The 20,913-nt window shown below is 52.0% G+C and overlaps 2 protein-coding genes across 6 annotated transcripts; one reads left to right on the top strand and one right to left on the bottom strand.

Moving 5' to 3' along the window:
* Positions 1 to 18: 18 nt before the first annotated feature.
* On the top strand, positions 19 to 15,390 carry IDH3G (isocitrate dehydrogenase (NAD(+)) 3 non-catalytic subunit gamma). 2 transcript variants are annotated; one of them, XM_080653287.1, is made up of 12 exons: positions 19 to 164; positions 5,058 to 5,096; positions 5,656 to 5,753; positions 6,185 to 6,297; positions 12,565 to 12,625; positions 12,727 to 12,859; positions 13,012 to 13,145; positions 13,461 to 13,563; positions 13,655 to 13,801; positions 14,775 to 14,869; positions 14,954 to 15,014; positions 15,206 to 15,390. In XM_080653287.1, the coding sequence occupies exons 1-12, from the start codon at positions 84 to 86 to the stop codon at positions 15,305 to 15,307; spliced, it is 1,167 nt and encodes a 388-aa protein (XP_080509413.1). In that variant the 5' UTR covers positions 19 to 83; the 3' UTR covers positions 15,308 to 15,390. The 2 variants fall into 2 exon arrangements, with proteins under 2 accessions (XP_080509413.1, XP_080509414.1); XM_080653288.1 differs by lacking the exon at positions 14,954 to 15,014.
* Positions 15,391 to 15,429: 39 nt separating this feature from the next.
* Positions 15,430 to 20,426, bottom strand: SRPK3 (SRSF protein kinase 3). 4 transcript variants are annotated; one of them, XM_080653272.1, is made up of 16 exons: positions 20,327 to 20,381; positions 19,953 to 20,069; positions 19,739 to 19,869; positions 19,464 to 19,572; positions 19,246 to 19,333; positions 18,890 to 18,977; positions 18,324 to 18,430; positions 18,079 to 18,244; positions 17,952 to 17,977; positions 17,360 to 17,492; positions 17,028 to 17,267; positions 16,840 to 16,940; positions 16,304 to 16,411; positions 16,166 to 16,235; positions 15,995 to 16,087; positions 15,430 to 15,857 (listed from the first exon to the last, which is right to left on the bottom strand). In XM_080653272.1, the coding sequence occupies exons 1-16, from the start codon at positions 20,338 to 20,340 to the stop codon at positions 15,673 to 15,675; spliced, it is 1,776 nt and encodes a 591-aa protein (XP_080509398.1). In that variant the 5' UTR covers positions 20,341 to 20,381; the 3' UTR covers positions 15,430 to 15,672. The 4 variants fall into 4 exon arrangements, with proteins under 4 accessions (XP_080509398.1, XP_080509400.1, XP_080509401.1 ...); XM_080653275.1 differs by having other exon boundaries at positions 15,431 to 15,857; positions 17,360 to 17,489; positions 19,953 to 20,134; positions 20,327 to 20,426; XM_080653273.1 differs by having other exon boundaries at positions 15,431 to 15,857; positions 17,360 to 17,489.
* Between the last annotated feature and the right edge of the window lie 487 nt (positions 20,427 to 20,913).

The following is a 20,913-nucleotide window of genomic DNA, read 5'->3' as shown; positions in this document are numbered from 1 at the left end:
CACTCCGCGGATTTGCAACCCTCCGAACTCTCGTGAGAGCGGTGTCTGCCTGTAGGGGCGTGCTGTTGCTCTCACTTTCCGTCATGGCGCTGAAGGTGGCAATGGCTGTTGGCGGCCCTGCGAAGGCAGTGCTCAGGCCAGCCCTCCTCTGCCGTCCTTGGGAGGTGAGAGGGGGAAGCGGGCGGCAGGGACAGTCGCAGCGCTCGCTGGGGGTGCTTGCCCCTCGGTGGGACTGGATCTGGAGGCGGGGAGAGGGCTGCGCGCCGGAGTTGATTGGCCGCCTCCGTTGTCAGTGATGTTGGTCCGGCTTCCCCTGGTTTCTGCATCTTGTGGTGGGGGTGCTCCAGACTGGTGGGAAGAGTGGGCCTTGGCCCGAGTATCACCTCCCTAGTGTCTTTGTGGGACCCCTCATGAGGCAGTCACGTATCTTGGCCTGCCTTGTTGTTGCTGCCTTGGGAATCCCGTTACCTGCCAACGTTCCTCGGGTTTCTCTTCTTGTGGACTATTTTGCCACATGTTCCAGTGGAGATGGAGAAATGTATTTGCCAGGACCCCCAACCCTCCTCATGACATTCTTATAGCCCCAGTTCTCCCCACCGCAGGTGCTTGGAATAGGGAGGAGCTAGGGTTTGTGAGGCTGGCCGGGTGGGAGGCCTCTGGGGCTTTGCTAATGGAATCCTTCGTTTAGGATTCTGGTCTGACTCCTCTCTCTTTACACACGTAAATGAGGATAATTTAATCCCTGCGTGAAGCATCAGCGAGCCAGGACTGGCCTGGAGGACAAAAGTTATGATCTCTAGGCCTGGCTACCCCACTGACCCACTGTGTGGCCTTAGGCCAGGCCCCTCCTCTATCTGGGCTTTAATTTCGCCTCTGTCTCAAAGGATCCAGCCAACTTTGACCTTCCAGAACCCTGCGACTTTGCTGACACTCCTTGTGGACACATCCCCTGTCATGCTTTCCCTCTCTGGCCCCTCGGGAACACGGCCCTGTAACAGCACACCCTTGATGAAATTATGTTTAAAAAGCTGACTCCTCCCACCTGAGAGACTTTCCAGAGGCCCTGACGATTCTGGCAGCTAGGCTCCCACAGGGTTTTGGTGAAGACATTTGTCTCCTCCCTGACCTCCTTTGTGTGTGTGTGCTTGTGTCCATGTGGGGTGGGCATGGGGGGCTGTGAACAATCCGGGTAGTGCATTGCCCTGAGACTGGTTGTCCTGGGTATGGAAGCCTTTAGAAATTAACCCCAGAGTTTTGCTCCCACTAATGGGACCCTGTGGGAAAACATGTAGCCACCATTGACACTTAATCCAACATGTTGAAGAGAGAAGCCTCAGTAAGCTGTGGAGTGTGGGGGCCCTTTAGTGGGAATACATATCACCCTGGACTCCTTTCTTTTCATAGCACCATTAAAGAACGAAGGCTGAGTCTAGCCCGGCGTGGCTCAGTGGTTGAGTGTTGACCTATGAACCAGGAGGTCACGGTTCGATTCCTCATCAGGGCACATGCCCAGGTTTCGGGCTCGATCACCAGTGTGGGGCGTGCAGGAGGCAGCCGATCAATGATTCTCTCTCATCATTGATGTTTCTCTTTCTCGCTTCCTCTCTAAAATCAATAAAAAATATATGTTTTTAAAAAATGAACGAGGGCTGACAGTCCACCCGCCCCCCCCCCCCCACTCGAGGAATGAGCAGGAAGCCTGTGCGTATATCCCATCCTGCTGTAAACCAAGCTCCTTTGATGGGTAGCTTCACTGGACCTGGATGTGAGGCAGAACCTCCTTAACCCTGAAGGAAGGTGCCTGCATCTGTCAGAGCAAGGTTAGGGAAGTCTCTATCCTGAGAGCCCCCTGAGTCTTTGGCCAAAGCAAAAGGAACATCTAGCATAGGGACCAGGTGAGGAAGAGGTTCAACCCTGAAGGTGATGTGATCAAGGTGGGGGTGGGGAGTTGCACAGAAGCAGAGCCAGGCCTGGTGCAAGGGCTGGCTCACCACCACACCTGAGTTACCTGTCCAGTGGACTTCAGAGGATTGAAGGCCAGGAGGAATTACTGTCAGGACTGCAGGGGTCAGCCCAGCATCCCCCCCATTGGACACCAGCCTTGACCACTGAACAAGGTTAAGGTGTTTGCTGCCAAGAGTAGTGGATGTGGATTTGAACTGAGGTCTCCCTAGCCCCCAGAGCCCTCCATCTCTTCCTTCATTTTCTGATGTGCTCATTCATTCAGGAAATGTTTCTGTGTCCTAGCTCTGGGCAAGGCATTCTGCTGGGTCTTGGAGTGACAGTAGGGGACAGGACAGACTTGGCCTCCACTTTCAGGGACTTAGGCGTTGGGGAAGGAGCAAGGCAGAGACAGCCTTCTAGAAGGTTGTGCTTGGAGGGGGAGGAATTGAGGTAGGGCTTTGGGAGGCCCAGGGTGGGGGTGGGTACCAATAGCTCAACACCCTCAGGTCATTAGAAAAGGCTTCCTGGAGGAAGAGCAATTTAAGTGTCCTTTCACAAGGTTGTATGAGAGCCTATAAAACAAGATGAATCCAAATACTGACAGGTACTGGAAGGAAAACAGAAATGCTCTGAGTGTGTCTGTGGCTACAGATCCAGGGGCCACATGAATCAGCAGATACCCCCAGAGCATCTTGTCCTAGCAGTCACACCCCCCCCCCACTTAGCCCCTGGCTTGGGTGGGTGAGTGGCACACCCTTGCTTTCAGAGCTCGTGCATGTGGGTGCCTTGTGAGTACTGGCTAGGAGACTCGGGTGGGGATGGTCAGCCTCTCCTTGAGCTTTCTAGATTTCTAGCAGGAAGGCACGGCTCTTTGAGAAATGGCCATGGTGATTCTGCTGTTGACTGGAATGCTCTGCTGCTGCTCCCCAGGCAAGTGGCAGGGCATCCCCAAGTGACAAGGAGGACCTTGGCTCCGCCCCTGCCTCTTTGGATTGAGGGACGTCTGGGTGTGTTCCCAGGTGGGGCACAGCAGGGAGGAAAGTGTGCGGGCCTGTGGCCACCCTGCAGGGGGACCTTGGATGAGGGTTTCTTCCTCCAGGTCAATGTGGGGACTCCAGATTGGTCACAGCTCAGCACCTGTCCTATTTGGCTTGGTGGCTTTTGCTCTGGAGCTGTCAAGCATGGCACTGATGTGGCCAAACATGGCTCCTCTGAGTCAGAGTTGGGGACATTTGCCATCCATGTAAGCCGTGAAGCAGTTTTGCAATCCCTTATGAAAGCCTTCCAAAAGATTGGTGTCTGTTATTCTTCTATAAATGGCTGAGCCCTACCTGGTTTTGCTCAGTGGTTAGAGCATCGGCCTGCAGACTGAAGGGTTGCAGGTTCAATTCCAGTCAAGGGCACGTACCTCGATTGCAGGTTCGATCCCAGCCCTGGTCAGAGCACATACAAGAAGCAACCAATCGATGAGTCTCTCTCACATTGATGTTTCTCTCTCTGCTCTCCCTGTCCCTTCCACTCTCTCTAAAAAATCAATGGAAAAAATATCCTTGGATGAAAATTTAAAAACCCCCCCACACATATAAATATGGTTGAATTTGGATTTCTGATTCTGGAGGGCAATTCCCGGCAGTGCTTGTCTCTGGAGGGGGTGCTGGGAGCTGTCTTTTTTTTTTTTTTTTTAAATATATTTTATTGATTTTTTACAGAGAGGAAGGGAGAGGGATAGAGAGATGGAAACATCGATGAGAGAGAAGCATCGATCAGCTGCCTCCTGCACGCCCCCTACTGGGGATGCGCCCGCAACCAAGGTACATGCCCTTGACCGGAATCGAACCCGGGACCCTTCAGTCCCCAGGCCGACGCTCTATCCACTGAGCCAAACCAGCTAGGGCAAGGGAGCTGTCTTTTTCTTCTGATCTCCATATCTCTACGTTCTAGATTTTTTCCGTGTTCTACTTTTGTAATAAGGGATAAAGATCTGCGGAAACCGGTTTGGCTCAGTGGATAGAGCGTTGGCCTGCGGACTGAAAGGTCCCAGGTTCGATTCCGGTCAAGGGCACGTAACTTGATTGCGGGCACATCCCCAGTAGGGGGCGTGCAGGAGGCAGCTGATCGATGTTTCTCTCTCATTGATGTTTCTAACTCTCTATCCCTCTCCCTTCCTCTCTGTAAAAAAGCAATAAAATATATTTAAAAAAAAAAAAAAAGATCTGCGGAAACCGGTTTGGCTCAGTGGATAGAGCGTCGGCCTGCGTACTGAAGGGTCCCGGGTTCGATTCCGGTCAAGGGCATGTACCTTGGTTGCGGGCACATCCCCAGTGGGAGGTGTGCAGGAGGCAGCTGATTGATGTTTCTCTCTCATCGATGTTTCTAACTCTCTATCCCTCTCCCTTCCTCTCTGTAAAATATCAATAAAATATATTTAAAAAAATAAATAAGGGATAAAGATCAAATGATCATTGTGGTAGCCCTCCGTTTTGTTATAGTGATTTCCTATTGTACCATGTTTAGTGTGCCAGCTTTTCCATGTTACAGACATCACTGAGCAGTAATAATTGTCCAAAAAGGAATCAGAAACAACCTAAGAGGGGGAAGGAGACAGATTTTTTTTTCAAAACTGACCATGCAGCCCTAGCTGGTTTGGCTCAGTGGATAGAGCGTCTCCTGCAGACTGAAGGGTAGTGGGTTCGATTCCCAGTCAAGGGCACTTATCTTGGTTGTAGGCTCCATCCCGGCCCTGGCCGGGGCATGTGCAGGAGGCAACCAATCAATGTGTCTCTCTCACATTGATGTTTCTCTCTCTCTCTCTGTCTCTCCCCCTCCCTTCCACTCTCTCTAAAAATCAATGGAAAAATACCCTCGGGTGAGGATGAACAACAACAAAAAAAGAAAAATTGACCATGCAGCTGAAGGAGGCATAAAGGATTAGGACCACCCTCCCTGGTGCTTCAGCAGGCTGGTCCCTGGGAAATGGCTCTGGAGCCATTTGTCTGGGCATGTGCTGTGTGCTGTTGTTCACCGGACAGTGTTCGTGGGTTAAGTCGCTCTCCTGTGCCAAACTGACTTTCTGGGCTGGACAACACCACTAGCATCTAGTTTCTCTTTGCCAGGTTCTGGGTGCCAACGAGGCCCCCCGGAGGAGCATCTCAGTAAGTACTTGCCTCGGTGTGTATGCATGTGCATGTTTGCACGTATGTAGATGTGTGTTCATGTGTGTGTGCACCTGTGTGTGTGTATGTGTAGATGTGTGCATGTGCTCCTGTGTGTGTTGTGCCTCTTTGCTCCCTCTGTCCTTCCCTCTGAGGCATGGTCTCCAGAGGTCACCCACCCTCCTCCTTACCTGTGCTGTGCTAGTTAGACAGCATCCCCAGGGAAAAGACAGAGCCTTGTTCTCCAACCTTGGCTAATCTGAGTCTTCTTCCTTCTATCTCCCCTCTAGCAACAAACAATTGTGAGTATTCTTATCATCTGCCTATTAGATTTGGGGCTTTTAGTTGCTTTGGGGTTGACCAAAGTCCAGGTGGGGGCAGGGACTCCTTCTGCTTCCTCCTGACCCAGGAGTCCCTGTGAGCAGCCCTGTCTGGGATGGGGTGGGGTGCAGCGCTAAGGTATGCCAAGCTGGCCCCTTACGATTGACTGGCCCACCAGGTCAGTGCTGGTAGGAGGAAGGGAACTAAGGGCCTGACTTCATCCTCCCTCTTCATCTAGCCTCCATCTGCTAAGTATGGCGGGCGGCACACAGTGACCATGATCCCAGGGGATGGCATTGGGCCGGAGCTCATGTTGCACGTCAAGTCTGTGTTCAGGTATGGAGCCCCCAGGCCCCTCCCCGTGACGTGTTCCCTTAGCGAAGGTTGTGCTCCAGGCTCAGCCTGGAGGTTCTCTGACAACATTGTGTCAGTGGGGCTGTAAGCCCAGAAGCCCTACTGGCTGGGACTTTGCCCAAGCACTCAGTGCACCAGTGGCAGGAGAGCTGTAAGCCCAGGCCTTTCATCCGGTGCTGGCGATCCCACCAGGCCGGTCTGGGCTGGGGAAGGTAGCACCATTTCTGCTGTGTTGTGGAGTTCAAGCAAGTCCCCATCAGTTGTGGCTGGTGGACCCAGTCTCCTGTCAGCCAGAGCCAGGTCAGGGTGGGCGGCAGCAGGCGAGAGGCCTCTGCAGCCAGGGGTCCAGGCAGACTTCTTAGAAGAGGTGTGGAGAGGCCCAGGCCAGCTGCCCTGACCCTGTTTTGCCCCAGGCACGCGTGTGTGCCAGTGGACTTTGAAGAAGTGCACGTGAGCTCCAATGCTGACGAAGAGGACATCCGCAACGCTGTCATGGCCATCCGCCGGAACCGTGTGGCCCTGAAGGGTGAGCTTGGGGGCCAGGGTGGGGTGCTGTGCGTTATTATTTCACCTCTGAGCTGATACTTGTCCCTGGGGCCCCATAGCTCTGACTTTCGGGCTTTTCTGGCTAGAGGGGACCGTTGTGCTTGGAGAGTGGACGCAAGTTTCTGGGGGCCTGTCTGTGCCACAATTCTGAGATATTAGTGGCTCTAGTTTGTGCAGGTGATGGGCTGCCTCCCACCCACTTCTTCCCTCTTTTTTAAAAAATACGTTTTCATTGATTTTGAGAGAGAGGGGAAGGGAGAGGGATAGAGAGATAGAAACATCAATGATGAGAGAGAAACATCATCAATCAGCTGCCTCCTTGCACACCCCCTACTGGGGATCATGCCCATGAACTGGGCATGCACCCTGACCAGGAATCAAACCGGGGACCTCTTGGTTCTTGGGTTGACGCTCAATCACTGAACCACACCGGCTGGGCTGACTTCTTCCCTCTTGAGGCAACCCTCTCTCTTGTCAGATTTGACCCTCAGAGTCTGTCTTTACAAACCAAATGTCACTGAACCACACCGGCTGGGCTGACGTCTTCCCTCTTGAGGCAACCCTCTCTCTTGTCAGATTTGACCCTCAGAGTCTGTCTTTACAAACCAAATGTCACAGAGATGCATTTCTCAACCTCTGCCTGCCACCTTGGCTCCAGCTGGCACAGCTATGGATGTTACAGACACGAATTCTAGCCCTCCTGAGTTTGCCTTGGTTTGGTCCAGATTCTTAATCCATCACTGCTTGGTGTGAGGAGTGTATGAGCAAAGGTGAACCGGAGTAGAGGCCAAGGCCATGGCAGTCAAATGGAGGGGCTAACATGCCAGCCACAGGGTGCCCGAGGCACTCTGGGTGAAGGCAGTACAGGCAGAGCATGACTCAGAGGGGCCGGTGGCCCTCGTGGGCCCTGAGAAAGGCCTCTTCTACTTGGCACCCTGACTGCCTTTTCCCAATGTCTGCTGCCCCCGCTGCTCTGGGTGCCCTCAGTTCAGCCACGGCCAAGCCATGGTCTTTTTCAGACAGCTCCTTCCTGCCCTGGAGGTGGGCTTCTGTGGCACCTTGATGCAGGGCCCAGCAGTAACCTTGGCCAAGGTCACCTCGCTGGCACCAGCCTGGCCCACTAGCCTGTTAGTAAGCAGTAGTGGTCACTTTCTATCCAGCCAGACCCTGGTCTTGCCATTTTCCTCTTAGGGTCTGGAAAGACCTGGTTAGCTGCCAAGCCTTGTTCGTTTATTCACTCAGTAAGTACTTATTGAGTGTCTGGTATGGGCCGGGTGCTCCTCTAGGTCCGCAGAACCCATCAGCCAAGTGAACACACACACTCCCTTCTGCCCTCATGGGGCTCATGTAGGCAGTTACACTCTAGTTTTCTGTGAAGTCTTTTGTAGTGAACCCCTTTCACGTCCCGTGTGGTTCAGGGTTCGGGCTCTGGAGGAGGCCACACACACAAATGAAAGAGACTAGAAAATATTAATTTGGAAATATTGGGGGCCAGGCGGGAGCCCAACTCAAGGGGAAGGACTTCACCCCGCTCTGGCCTTGCTATCCCTTTTATTAAGACTATGGGATACGCCGAAACCGGTTTGGCTCAGTGGATAGAGCGTCGGCCTGCGGACTGGGGGGTCCTGGGTTCGATTCCGGTCAAGGGCATGTACCTTGGTTGCGGGCACATCCCCAGTGGGAGGTGTGCAGGAGGCAGCTGATCAATGTTTCTCTCTCATCGATGTTTCTAGCTCTCTATCCCTCTCCCTTCCTTTCTGTAAAAATATCAATAAAATATATTTAAAAAAAAAAAAAGACTATGGGATACACCCATAGCCTTTAGGCAGGCAATTCCAATAATAGCCAATCAGCAAGAATTTACATAAAACTAGAAGTGGAAGTTGCTTCAGCTACCATTGTGTCAACTAAACAGTGGGTGGTTGGCTCTGACCTTTCAGAGCTTCAAGGTTGACCAGCCTTCTGGGTTCCTTGTCCACACCTCTTTGCTAGTGAAGGCAATGGGCGGCTTCCAACATCTCCCCCATTTTTTTTCCTTAAAAATTCTTGCATCTGCAGACTCGAAATAAACATTTAAGAACAAAAATGAGATAAGCAATAGTGGTTATGCTGAGAGTCAAATGAATCTGTCTGTAGTAAGTTTCTTTCTGGGCCAACAGTTCTTTGAGTCCCAATTTCAATGTCCAACTGTTCCTTATGTGTACATGTCAGCAATGATATTTCAGTTCTGGATGGTGGGCGAATGGTGGCAATGCAGGTCCGACTTTCTCTGGTTTGGTCCTGGGCAACCTGCAGTGACGCACAGCTGCTGACTGCTAGCATAGCAAGGTGTCTTCACCATCTTCCATCTCTGGACTGTTTCTCCTCTTGTCTTCATGGCTGGAGTAATCCTGTTAGCTACTCTCCGGGATCCATTGTTGCAGGAATCCACGTGGTCTTGGAGTTGTTTTCTGGAAATATACAAACATATTCTCGACCAAAGGTTAATAAAGGAATCTTTTCTATAAATTAGACTTGGGATCCTTTTTCATTTTTGCCCAAATGATTTTCCTTTGGCTTATTTTGACACAATGTGAAAATTAATTTTCACGGTAAAAATTTCTTGATGTAATTTACTTACAGAATATTATTTCTCACAGGATATTACTCTACTATCCCCCCCTTTTTATTTAATTATTAGGAGGCTTTTGGAAACTTTATAATGCAGTCTTGATAACTTTTAATTTTAATTTTTTGCATAGAAATATGACTGCTTTGGATTCATTGCATGTTAAGCAATTTTACTATGAGATGAACCATCAATAAAAATTTTAGTTAATACTTCAGGAACAGTTTTTTGTCCAGTACAATTAAGTTTTTATGAATATTTACTTATTTCAATTAGCCAATTCAAATTAATCTGAAATAAGGTTTATTTTTTAACTTCACTTGTCCTAGGTTATGGACAATAAGTGATATTAATTAGACTTCTTAAATTAGTTTTTAAATAACTAGCATAAACGTTATCAGGGAGGCAGAAACACAAATTACTTCAGCTTATGAGGCCAAATTTATTGACTTTTAATAGCCATGTCACAAGAAATCTCATTACAGTAAACGACTACTATTTTACTGTCAGATTTAATACTTCAACAACAATCTTAATTTACCCTGTAAATATTAGTGAAAGAGATTTCAAAATTTTTAATTTTCTCCTTTTTATTAAGCTAGAATTTTATTTTTAAAGAGTATCCCCTTTGGCTAATTTGCATATACAGAGGGATCATGGGAGGTCTCAGTAACTATCTTAAAAGACTTAATTAAATTGCTTACAAAGACATTCGCTTATTCAAAGGGAGGGGTTGGCCTTTGCTGTTTCAAGATGGTGGCCCCCAGGGGAGCGGCAAGCCATGTGGCCAAGGCAGGCAGTCCTCATGGTGACTGTATAAACTGTTAAAGCCAAAACTACACTGCAGACAAACAGAAATCTCACTAGCTGTTTTTGGTGGCTTTATTAGAATTTAATCGTTTATAATTTAAGTAGGTATCTTTAATTAAAAAAGCAAAGCAAACTTAGTAAATGTTTACGTCTGATTCACAAGGCACAAAAGCGGCCCCACCTTCAGCCTAATTAAAAATGCAGGTGGCTATGGGCTTTTTGTTATTTTAACTTTCTGCTGTTGGATTTTAAGAAACATTTTGCCCTCCTTAGAGGCCAAAACTTTCATAACATTTACATGTAAAATATAGTTATTAGTTTTTATTTGATAAAGCTTTTCATTCGATTTCAAGTATATTAGATCAGTTAAATTTAAAAATATTTCCTTTAAGAAGAGAGAATAACTTCTTGAATTACTCCGGGCCCTTGGAGCTCTCCAAGAATCATCTCTCGGTTAAAGCCTTGAAATTTTAACATGGAAAAAATACCAAACAAATATCTATATATGATTTAAAGATTATATTACTTTTTATAATTACCTTAAGTTATCAATTAAATTTTAAACTGGTCTTTATATTCAAAATTTGGTTGGGATCACAGAATTAATCCTTCTTATTTAATTAGACCAATAAGTAACATATTTTGAATTCCTAATTATCAGAGAAAACACATTTTAAATTTTTATACTTTAGTCATTTAGTTACCACAATTACATTTTTTCCCAAATCAATTTGAACTTTAAACTTCTAGAGCTGGCAAGTCAAATATTTAACATTTCTTGATTAATAACACTTTACATTTCTAAGAATAAATTTCAAAAATATAAGACATAATCAATCAATAGTCAATTCTGTCCTCTAGGTTTTTCTCATGAGGAAGCAAACTTCGAAAATTTTAAGCTGCCATAACTCATATTTCTGGATGGCAAAATAGGTTCCACAAGGGCTTAATCAATTGATTTTTTAAACTGACCATGTTTTTTCTCTGCCCGGGGAAATTTAGAAGCAAACTTGTAGGTATTCAAATGCAAAAATTGTCACATTCTTTAAAGATGGCTGCTGGGGAAGCTGATTTACCTGTCTGCTGGGGGAAGGGTGACCACCCCTTTCTCCATTAACAAAGGGCGTAGCCAGCCTTTATCTGGGCTACTTGATCTTTATAATATATTTTTCAACAATTTTGAGTTTCAAATCCAATTCTAATTATTTTAAAGCATTTTCATTGGCAATTTTTGTAACAAAAACAATTCACTGATTTTCTTGAAGGCCTTAACGTTAGCCTTTTAACACCCTTCATTAGCATTTTAAAAAACACTCTTTATTATGGAAATGCGAATCCTATTGCTGGAACTAGCTTGAATTTCTTTCCTTTTGGTCAAATTCACCATTTTTCTCAGGAGAAAACCAGTCTTGGGTTTTTCATTTCTGTAGCCCTTGTAAAGAGTCAAGTCCAGCTTAAGACTTTATCTAATATCCGAAATCGGAGTGTGCGCACATTTTGTCTTACACTAGCTTTTCTCTTTACACGTGCACAGATATCCCAGACACATTTCTAAATTTTTAAGGCGAGAAGACTTTTTCATGGCCCGAAAGGAGACTTTATATTAGCATACTGGGAGAGTGGCCTTCCATATTGGATTGCCACGTGTCTCCCTTCCCCCATATCCTGCTTGCTCTGGGGGAAGTTTTCAGTAACAGATCTGGCTGTGTATCTTTTCATGCTTAATAGATACAGATCTTAATTTTTTTCTTTCTTTTTCACTTTCCAAAGTAATTACTAGCACTTAAGCTTATCTTTGCCAAAATTTGCATTTCCTTGTGAGTTCTTCTATAATTTTTAAACAAAACTTTAAGTAATCTCATTGCGGGAGAGTGGATAGCCCTGCCCTCTCCTGCCACCTTTGAATTTCTCCGCACCAGAGATGGTTTCAGCAGCAGAGTTTCATTTCTTATTACAGATTTTAGATTCCAAATACAAATTAAGATTTTAATTTGAACAAGAAACCACATTCCTTAAGCATGCAAACCAAAAGTCCATAATAAAGTTTACTTTATAACCTAATTCTGCCCCATTAGCTTGGCTGAAAAAGACGTTCCCACCCTACTTACAGATCATGACTTTTGCAGCTGATCGTGGGCTTTGTGTGCAGTGAATTTCCCTCACCTATATGGTGATCTTTTCCCCACCTTTTCGGTGTATTTTTTCCCCCCACCTATTCGGTGTATTCTTCCTTTCTTCGCTCTAGGCGAAAATATCATCCCCTCCAGAGGTCCCACATCGAAGGCGCCAGTTTGTAGTGAACCCCTTTCACGTCCCGTGTGGTTCAGGGTTTGGGCTCTGGAGGAGGCCACACACACAAATGAAAGAGACTAGAAAATATTAATTTGGAAATATTGGGGGCCAGGCGGGAGCCCAACTCAAGGGGAAGGACTCCACCCTGCTCTGGCCTTGCTATCCCTTTTATTAAGACTATGGGATACACCCGTAGCCTTTAGGCAGGCAATTCCAATAATAGCCAATCAGCAAGAATTTACATAAAACTAAAAGGTGGAAGTTGCTTCAGCTACCATTGTGTCAACTAAACAGTGGGTGGTTGGCTCTGACCTTTCAGAGCTTCAAGGTTGACCAGCCTTCCGGGTTCCTTGTCCACACCTCTCTGCTAGTGAAGGCAATGGGCGGCTTCCAACAGTCTTTCTGTTGCCGAAAGCCATCTTCTCTGGTTGGAGCTGCCTTTGGTGTGTGTCCCCTGGGTCAGGATGGAGAATATGGTGGCACAACTGAGCCTGGGGGTCCCCTCTTCAGACTGCCTATCTTGTTTCTGTCCTGCAGGCAATATTGAAACAAACCATAACCTGCCACCATCCTACAAATCCCGCAACAACATCCTTCGGTGAGAGCCAAGTACATGTGGTGGGGGCTCCACAAGGGTAGTATGGGCTGTGCCAGCAGAGAGTAGTGGCACTGGCCAGCTGCCTCTCTCTGTGCCCCCAGCACCAGCCTAGACCTCTATGCCAACGTCATCCACTGTAAGAGCCTGCCAGGAGTGGTGACCCGGCACAGGGACATAGATATCCTCATTGTCCGGGAAAACACAGAAGGCGAGTACAGCAGCCTGGAGCACGAGGTGAGTGAGAACCAGGCCGCCCCCTTGTCCTCTTGGGTCACGGGGAAGAGCCCAGTGAGTGTCAGCGGTAAGGAAGGCTGTGCCCAAGGTGAAGCTTATGCTAGGAGCAGGATCCGATAGGACCTGGGTCTCTTCTCTCCGCCCCTTCTCAGAGTGTGGCAGGAGTGGTGGAGAGCCTGAAGATCATCACCAAGGCCAAGTCCCTGCGCATTGCTGAATACGCCTTCAAACTGGCCCATGAGACTGGGCGCAAGAAAGTGACAGCCGTGCACAAGGCCAACATTATGTATGCTCCCCGCCCTTGCCTTGCCATGCTGCTGCCTATTCTGCCAATTGTCCTGAAGCAGCTGAAATGAGCAGCCTGCTCAGCCTGGTCTCATGGACTCGGGGCCACCTACTAAGGGGCCATGCCCAGGGTTGTTCCCTATTGCCTATGTCCTCACCCCAGTGCACACTTGGGGGAGGTGGAGTAGGATTCTGCCCATTTTGCAGAAGGGGGACTGGCTAGATGTTAGAACCCAGCCTTCCGTGGTCATCTGCACACCCCGTCCTTCTAGCTGACCATTGCAGTGGCCAAGCTGGTGTCCTGTGTCCCCCACAGGAAACTGGGCGATGGTCTCTTCCTCCAGTGCTGCAAGGAGGTGGCAGCCCGCTACCCCCAGATCACCTTTGAGAATATGATTGTGGACAACACCACCATGCAGGTAATTGGCCACTGGGCTCCGAGGCCACCTGCTCTAGGCCCCCTGGGCTTCTCATGCTCAAGCTTTTGTCTGCCCCCTCCGTGCCCTGTAGCTGGTGTCCCGGCCACAGCAGTTCGATGTCATGGTGATGCCCAATCTCTACGGGAACATTGTCAACAACGTCTGCGCAGGGCTGGTCGGGGGCCCTGGCCTTGTGGCTGGAGCCAACTATGGCCATGTGTACGCTGTGTTTGAGACGGTGAGTACTGCCGGTGGTGCCAGAGCAGCTGGCCTTTTTGAGTCATAGCTCATGTACCATCCACTTCACCCATTGAGAGTGTACAATTCAGTGGTTTTTAGAACATTCACAGTTCACCACTACCTAATTCCAGAACATTTTTTAAAAAATGTTTTTATTGATTTTAGAGAGAGGAAGGGAGAAGGAGAGAGAGATAGAAACATTGATGAGAGACACACATCCATTGGCTGCCTCCTCCATGCCCTGCATTGGGGATCGAGCCCGCAACTCCGGGCATGTGCCCTGACTGGGAATCGAACTGGGGACCTCTTGGTTCATAGGTCGATGCTCAACCACTGAGCCACACCAGCTGGGCTAATTCCAGAACATTTTTATCACCCCAAAAAGAAACCCCATACTTGTCAGCTGTTGCTTTCCAACCCCCCATCCTTGCCACTGGCATCCACTGATCTGATTTCTGTCTCAGGGATTTGCCTGTTCTAGACATTTTCTATAAATGGAATCATACAATATGTGGCCTTTTATGAATGGTTTCTTTCCTTTAGCATAGTGTTTTCAAGGTTGATCTATGTTGTAGACTGTCAGTATTTCATTCCTTTTCATGGCTCAATAATAGTTCATTATATAGATAAACCACGTTTTATTGACCCATTTGTTGGTTTCCTTTTTTTTTTAAATGGAGATAAAATTCACATAACATAGTGAAACCATTTAAAACTAAATAATTCAGGGCTATTAAGTACACCCACAGTGTTGTGCATCACTTCTGTCTAGTTCCAGAACATTTCCATCACCCCAAAAGGAGACCCTGTCCCCATTAGCAGGCATTCCTCATTCCCCCTCCCGGCCCCTGGCACCCACTGATCTGCTTTCTGCCTCTATGGATTTGCCTGTCTGGATGCTTCACACGAATAGAAACATACTCCCTACATTCTCACATTTGCTACCCCCTTTGTCATCTTGGCTCTTCCAGGCTACAAGGAACACAGGCAAGAGTATTGCCAATAAGAATATTGCCAACCCCACGGCTACGCTGCTGGCAAGTTGCATGATGCTCGATCACCTAAAGTAAGTGGCTTCTCCATGTCTGGCCATCAGCCTCCTAACTGGCCCCTTTGGTCCTGAGGACTGAAGGCTGCTCTCCCTCCTTAGGCTCCACTCCTACGCCACCTCCATCCGCAAGGCAGTCTTGGCATCCATGGACAATGAAAACGTGAGGCTCCCCTTTTCCCCTCTCCTGCCTTCCCCCACCCCAAAACCCTTCCTCTAGCTTGGGTTGAGCTGGTGTGATGCCCGAGGGGCTAGGGGTAGTGACCTGGCACTTCCTGCTGCCCCCAAGTGGAGGGTGGTACCAGGTAGGGTAAGGCTCTGGGCCTTAGCTGGTACCACTACCTTGTCCCGCAGATGCACACCCCAGACATTGGGGGCCAGGGCACTACGTCGCAAGCCATCCAGGACATCATCCGCCATATCCGTATCATCAACGGCCGGGCTGTGGAGGCCTAGGCTGTCCCCTTTCCAACCCCAGCACCCCAGCACCCCAGCTGGCTTATACGGCAGACCCAGAATAAACTGGCTTCTGCCCTAGCCCTCGGCCTTGTGCTCTGTCACTCCAGAACGCAGGTGCTTCAGTTCACACTTTATTAAGAAAAGAAACTCGCACACTTCGCACTCAGGGCCCTCGGGGAGGGTCAGGGGCAGAACACGTTCTCAAAGGTGGGCCTGTCCCCGGCATGTCTGCTCTGCTATGGGGGGTTGTGAGAGCTTGTGCCCTTGGGGTAGGTGAGGGCAGCTCTAGTAGGGAGGCAGGAGTTGTCTCACTTTCCCTAAAGGCACTGACAGGTGAGGGTTGGGGCAGGAGCTGGCGGGGTCTAGGGGTTGAGCCAAGGGTGCTGGAGGCAGTCGGCTGCACTGGCCCGCTTTTCGGGGATGTACTCCATCATGGGCAGCAGGAAGGCACTGAACTGCGTGGCCTGCTCCAGCGGCCACTCATACTTCTCCATGAGCACCTCATACAGGCCCCAGCGCTTGAGGTTGTGGATGTGCCGCAGCTCTCCTGGGGCGGGCGCGGGACTCAGGTCAGGCTCTGCCAGCATAGCCTTTGTTCTGGGGCCTGTCTCCCCTCTTTCAGAACCCAAGGTTCCTGCCCTCCCCCCTCCCAGACCCAGGTAGCTTGAGCCTGTGGGGCCCCACCTCTCCGGTTGAAGAACTCCCGGGAGTAGCGGCCGGAGAGGGCGAAGGCTGGGGGTATGTCTCCCAGGAGCTCCACAATATGGGCGATGTGGTCTGTGGACAGAGATGAGGTTGGGAGGCAGCCACGAAGCCTGAAGGCCCCGAGGCCAAGTCCAGGCATGCCTCCCCTACCCTCATCACGACTATAGTCTTCTCCAGAGTGAGGCTCGAACAAGTAGTCGCCGGTGGCTAGCTCAAAGGCCTGGAAGAGGGAGAGGTTGAGGCTGCTGGCCAGCAGGCTGGCCCCTGGTGGGGACAGCCCAGGCCTACCATGCACGCTGTGCTCCAGATGTCGGCTGGGGGCCCATACTCGGCACCAATCAACACCTCCAGGGCCCGGTACTGCCGCGTCTGTATGTCCTCAGTGAAGTGCTTGTGCTGGAGGCAAAGGAAGCCCTGGGGAGGAGCTGGGGCCACAGCTGGCCTGTCCCCACCAGCCTCTCACTCATCTCCCACCTCTTCTGGGCCACGTATCCAAGGAGCTCAGTGGGGCTCACTGTGAGCCTTGGGGCTCCCAAAAGTCCCAGGAGGAACTGGCCGGATGATCTGAGGCAGAGGCCAGCCCTTCCCAGTGGCTCCCGCCCCTTGCCATGGGCCCAGTTCTGCCTGGGCAGGACTATAGGGTCTGCCCTGGGTCTGCTGTGCCAGGAAGACCGTGGGGTCTAGTCAAATGTGCTGCTGGGTGAGCCCTTGCTGAACAAATGATCAAGTGCCCCACAGGCCTGAGTTGGGGCTCCCCAGAAGTGGGCCTGTCCCTCTACCCTCACGGTAGGGCACCCAGCTCTGCTCCCAAGCCATACTCATACCACCCAGCAGGCGTTGCCCAGGTCTGCGATCTTGATCTTGATCTTGTCTGCGTTTTGAGGTTCCAGGGGGTTCACCAGGAGGTTCGAGGCACCAAATGGTGCTGAGGAAGGAAGAGAAGGGAGAGGCTGAGCTGGCCTGGCCCTGCCCACCCTACCTGCCCACTACCCACTGGCCCTGCCCGGCTTACTGCTGGGTGACAGGAGGCCCCCAGTCTCCCGCTGATTGGATGAGCCTGAGAGGATGGAGCACGAGGCCGGCGAGAAAAGGGAGCCGGAGAAGCCTGAAGTCTGGGAGCCTGGGCTGAGGCTGCGGTTGCCACCTGGGGCCGGGGAGGAGGAAGCTGGGGAGGGGCCGGTCCTGGCCCCCCCAGGGTGGCAGCCAGAAGAAGAGGTGGAGCCGCTGCCCCCCTCTAGTCTTGAGCCAGAGTCTGGGGACATGGGCAGAGGTGGTATGAGAGCCAAAGACCTGGTGGCCATGCTTGGCAGCCCCCGGGTCCCTCCAGCAGCTTCAGCTCCTCACCCTCAGCTTGGGCCGCTGCCTCCAAGGCCTCCAGCCTCTGCAGGTCACGCAGCCGCTCCTCCAGCAGCCACTTCTGCTGTTTCCTTTTGCGCCTCATCTTCTTTTTCTTGTTTTTCGACAGCTTACCCGGCTGCTGTTAGAGCCAGGGTCACCCCAGGGTTCCTGTTCCCTGTCCCTTGACCATCCCAGACCTCTGTCTGTGGCTCACACACCCCATAGGGGACAAGACCTTCCGGCCCCTGGACTTCTGAGGACATTAGAACATGGCACGACCCCCCTCCAGCCCACCCCTTGGCACCAGCCTCTTGCCCATCTCTGCCTTCCCTCCTCAAAGCTCAAGGTTGAGGAGGAGCTGATGGGCCTGCCTCCCCTGGGGGCAGCCTTGGACCCTCCTGGCCCAAGATGTGGGGTATTTCCCCTGAGCTCAGTGGCAAGCAGTTTGGGACACGTGACCCACTCTGTGTATCACCCTCATCCGAGCCAACAGCCTTTGGAAATGCCACTGCAGGAGTGCTGGGGAGAGTGGGGAGGCTGAGGAGACAAGCTTTGAGGACTTGGGGAGATGCACAGGAAAAGGGGTGCCCCAACTTACCGTGACCTCCTGGGGGGCAGTGCTCACTGTGTGGTAGGAGGGGCATGGGGCGGAGGGGAGAAAGGAACAGAGACTCAGGCAGGGTTGAGGCCCACAGGCCCAGCCCCAGCCCCGCACAGGCTTGTACCTGTGGAGCGGGATGGGGGCGATGCCCCTGATTGCTGCCACTCTGTGGCCTCAGCAGCCAGGCGCCTGATGTAGGTGTCACCCACACACAGCAGGATGTTCTCGGGCTTGATGTCTGTGTGGATGATCTTGCATTTGGTGTGGAGGTAATCCAGACCATGCAGCACCTGGGGGGAGCCACTCCTGAGCACCACCAGCCCTGCCCAGGCTGCCCAGTGCTGTTCATATGGGGCCCCAGATGCCCACCTGTCTCACAATGCTCTTCACGCAGGGCACGGGCAGGCCCTGGTAGTTGGACTTGATGATCCACTTGAGGAGCTGGTGGCCCAGGACCTCCAGCACCATGCACACATCTGGGACTGGGAGTGAAGGATAGCTGGCCGGCACACAGCTGGATCACAGGCCCCAAGCAACCTCAGCTGGGATGGGGGAGGCTCAGGCAGTGCAGAGCCGGGCCTGGGTGGTCCTGGTGATCACCGCTGTCCAAGGGTCATAGTGTCCCTAGGATGTGCCAGTTGGGATGGTACATTCTGTGGTCATCCTAGAGAGAGGGCACTTGAGCAGACACAGGCCTCTCAGACCAGCCCCCGTCCTGTGCCCAGGTGTGCCACAGAGGCAGCCCCTGCTATTTGGGGATAACTCAGCCACCCACTCCCCCACATGAAAAAGTAGTGAGGGTATTTAGAAGACAAGTGTCCCTGGAAGGCATAAACCCCCATCATGCAGATTTGCAAACTGAGGCCCTCGTAGCTGGGAAGGTACAAGCTGGCCCCGGCACTGCCACAGCGCTTTGCTCAGCCTACAGAGGATACGGACTCCATTAACCCCTGAGATCCTGAAGTCATCAATGAGCTGGACAATGGTCTCTCTTTTGGGGTCACTGGGATCACTGTCTCGGACCTGGAGCAAAAACCAAGCAGCCACGAATGGCTCCAACCTGCCCCTCGCCAGTTGCTCCCAGCAGCAGTGGCCCCTCTCCCATTCCCACCAGCTGCTGGCCCCCTCCCTCGACAGCACCTCCAGGCCCTCCCATGAGGGTAGAGCCAGCTGGAGCCTGCCCCTCTGGGAGTCCTGCCCTGCTCCAGGAGCCCCGGCAGGCCTTGCACCCACATTGCCAGGTCCTGGGCAGCTCACGGGGAGCTGGGAGCTGGTAGGGGAGGTGTCTCACACATTTCAGGAGCTTGATCTCATCCACAGCTGTCTCCGTGTAATGCCCTGCGCTCTTCACCACTTTTAGGGCCACAAAGCGCTTGCGCCTGCAATGCCGAGACCCGCATTGGCTGCCAGCCCCAGCCAGACCCATGCGAACATCATGGTGGCCCCAACCAAGCCCAGAGGCAGGATCCCAGCTGGCACTGGGACCCAGGGGGCAAAGGGGACACTCACTGGATGTCCCAGCAGAGCCAGACGGTAGAGAAGTGGCCCCAGCCCAGCTTGCGCACCACGTGGTACCGCCCATTGAACAGATCACCGATCTTCACAGGGTAGTAGCCACCTGGGGAAGGGAGCAGATAGAGCTTTGTGGGGGGGCACCACCCTTGTGGCCCCCGGCCCATGTGGGCTGGTGCCAGCACCCTCTTTCTCCTGGGTTGTCCCACACCCCCACCCCACCCCACGGCAGCCCCTGGCCGCCTTTGTCCCAGGCCAGGCCTCACCCTTACCCTTGCAGTAGTCCTTGGGGTCCTCCTGCTCCTCGTCATCAGAGCCCAGCAGCCCCTGCAGCATCCGAGGTGCGGGCACAGCGGGTGCTAATTCAGAGCCCGAGGACTCGGGCCCGCAGGAGGCCTGTGAACTGCGAGTGGGGCAGGCGAGCAGTGAGCACATGAGGCGCCAGGGCCCCCCGCCCTCCCCCCAGGCGCCCGGGCTGAGCCCTACCTGCTGCTGCTGCTGACACTGTCCCCGCCGCCACCGCCTGTGCTGGCTCTCATCCCGGCCTTAAGGCCTGCAGCTCTGGCGCCCCGAGCTGCTACTCCTGTGGGGCCCGGCCTCGGCCTGCGAATTTATAGCCTCGGCCGCTGATCTCACCAGCCTTTATAAATAGCCTCCCAGCTGCTCAGCTGTGGGCAAGGTATGCAGCAGGGAGGGGGCAGTGCAGAGGCCACAGTGGCCAGGGAGAGCCCGGCCCCCAGGATGGGTCCCCCCCCCCAGCTGCTGCTCCAGGGCTGGCAGAGGGGCCACCTCGGGGACAGGGTGTGACCCAGCCTCCATACTGAGCAGCCCCACAGACACCTCAGGACCAAGGGGTTTACCCATGAGGGGACATGGCGACCAGACTCCAGGCTGAGTTCTTGAATTCCAGAGCCAGCTGAGGGGAGTAGCCAGGCAAGGGCTCCGTGGAAGTGGTGAGCCAGTTCTAAGGCCAAGAACAGCCCCTACTCCCCACCCCCTCACCCCACCCCCATGCCTAGCACCATTGACCCTTTGGGGACATTCTCTGGCTTCCCACTTGGCCCTGTCAGAGCCTTCCCAGAGGGGACCCCTCATATTCCCATGGGCACCACATTCCCTGCCCACTCTCAGCCTGGTTCCCACTTTTCCTGTGTCTCGTTGACCCCTAAGACAGATGGGAGCCCCATGTTCTCCTTTTCCTGAATGTGGCTCACTGGGGGCCCTGGTGTGGCAAGAGTCAGGGACATGAGCTGAAGGCAACTGGTTCCTCCCACCCGAGGTGCCGGCCGAATGGAAGCCTGGGAATCTGTCCAGCCAGGCCTCTGGCACCGAGACCCTGTGCAGTCTCCTTCCGGCTCTGTTTCAGGCCTGCCATTCCCGGCCCCGCTCATTGTCTCCACCCACATGTGCCATGTGCCCGAGTGGGAGGCACAGGGAGCTGTCCACA

Source organism: Plecotus auritus, assembly GCF_963455305.1.
Source record: "Plecotus auritus genome assembly, chromosome: X".
Taxonomy (NCBI): Eukaryota; Metazoa; Chordata; class Mammalia; order Chiroptera; family Vespertilionidae; genus Plecotus; species Plecotus auritus.
Note: the sequence above shows the minus strand (reverse complement) of the source record. Positions and strands in the feature narration are given on the sequence as shown.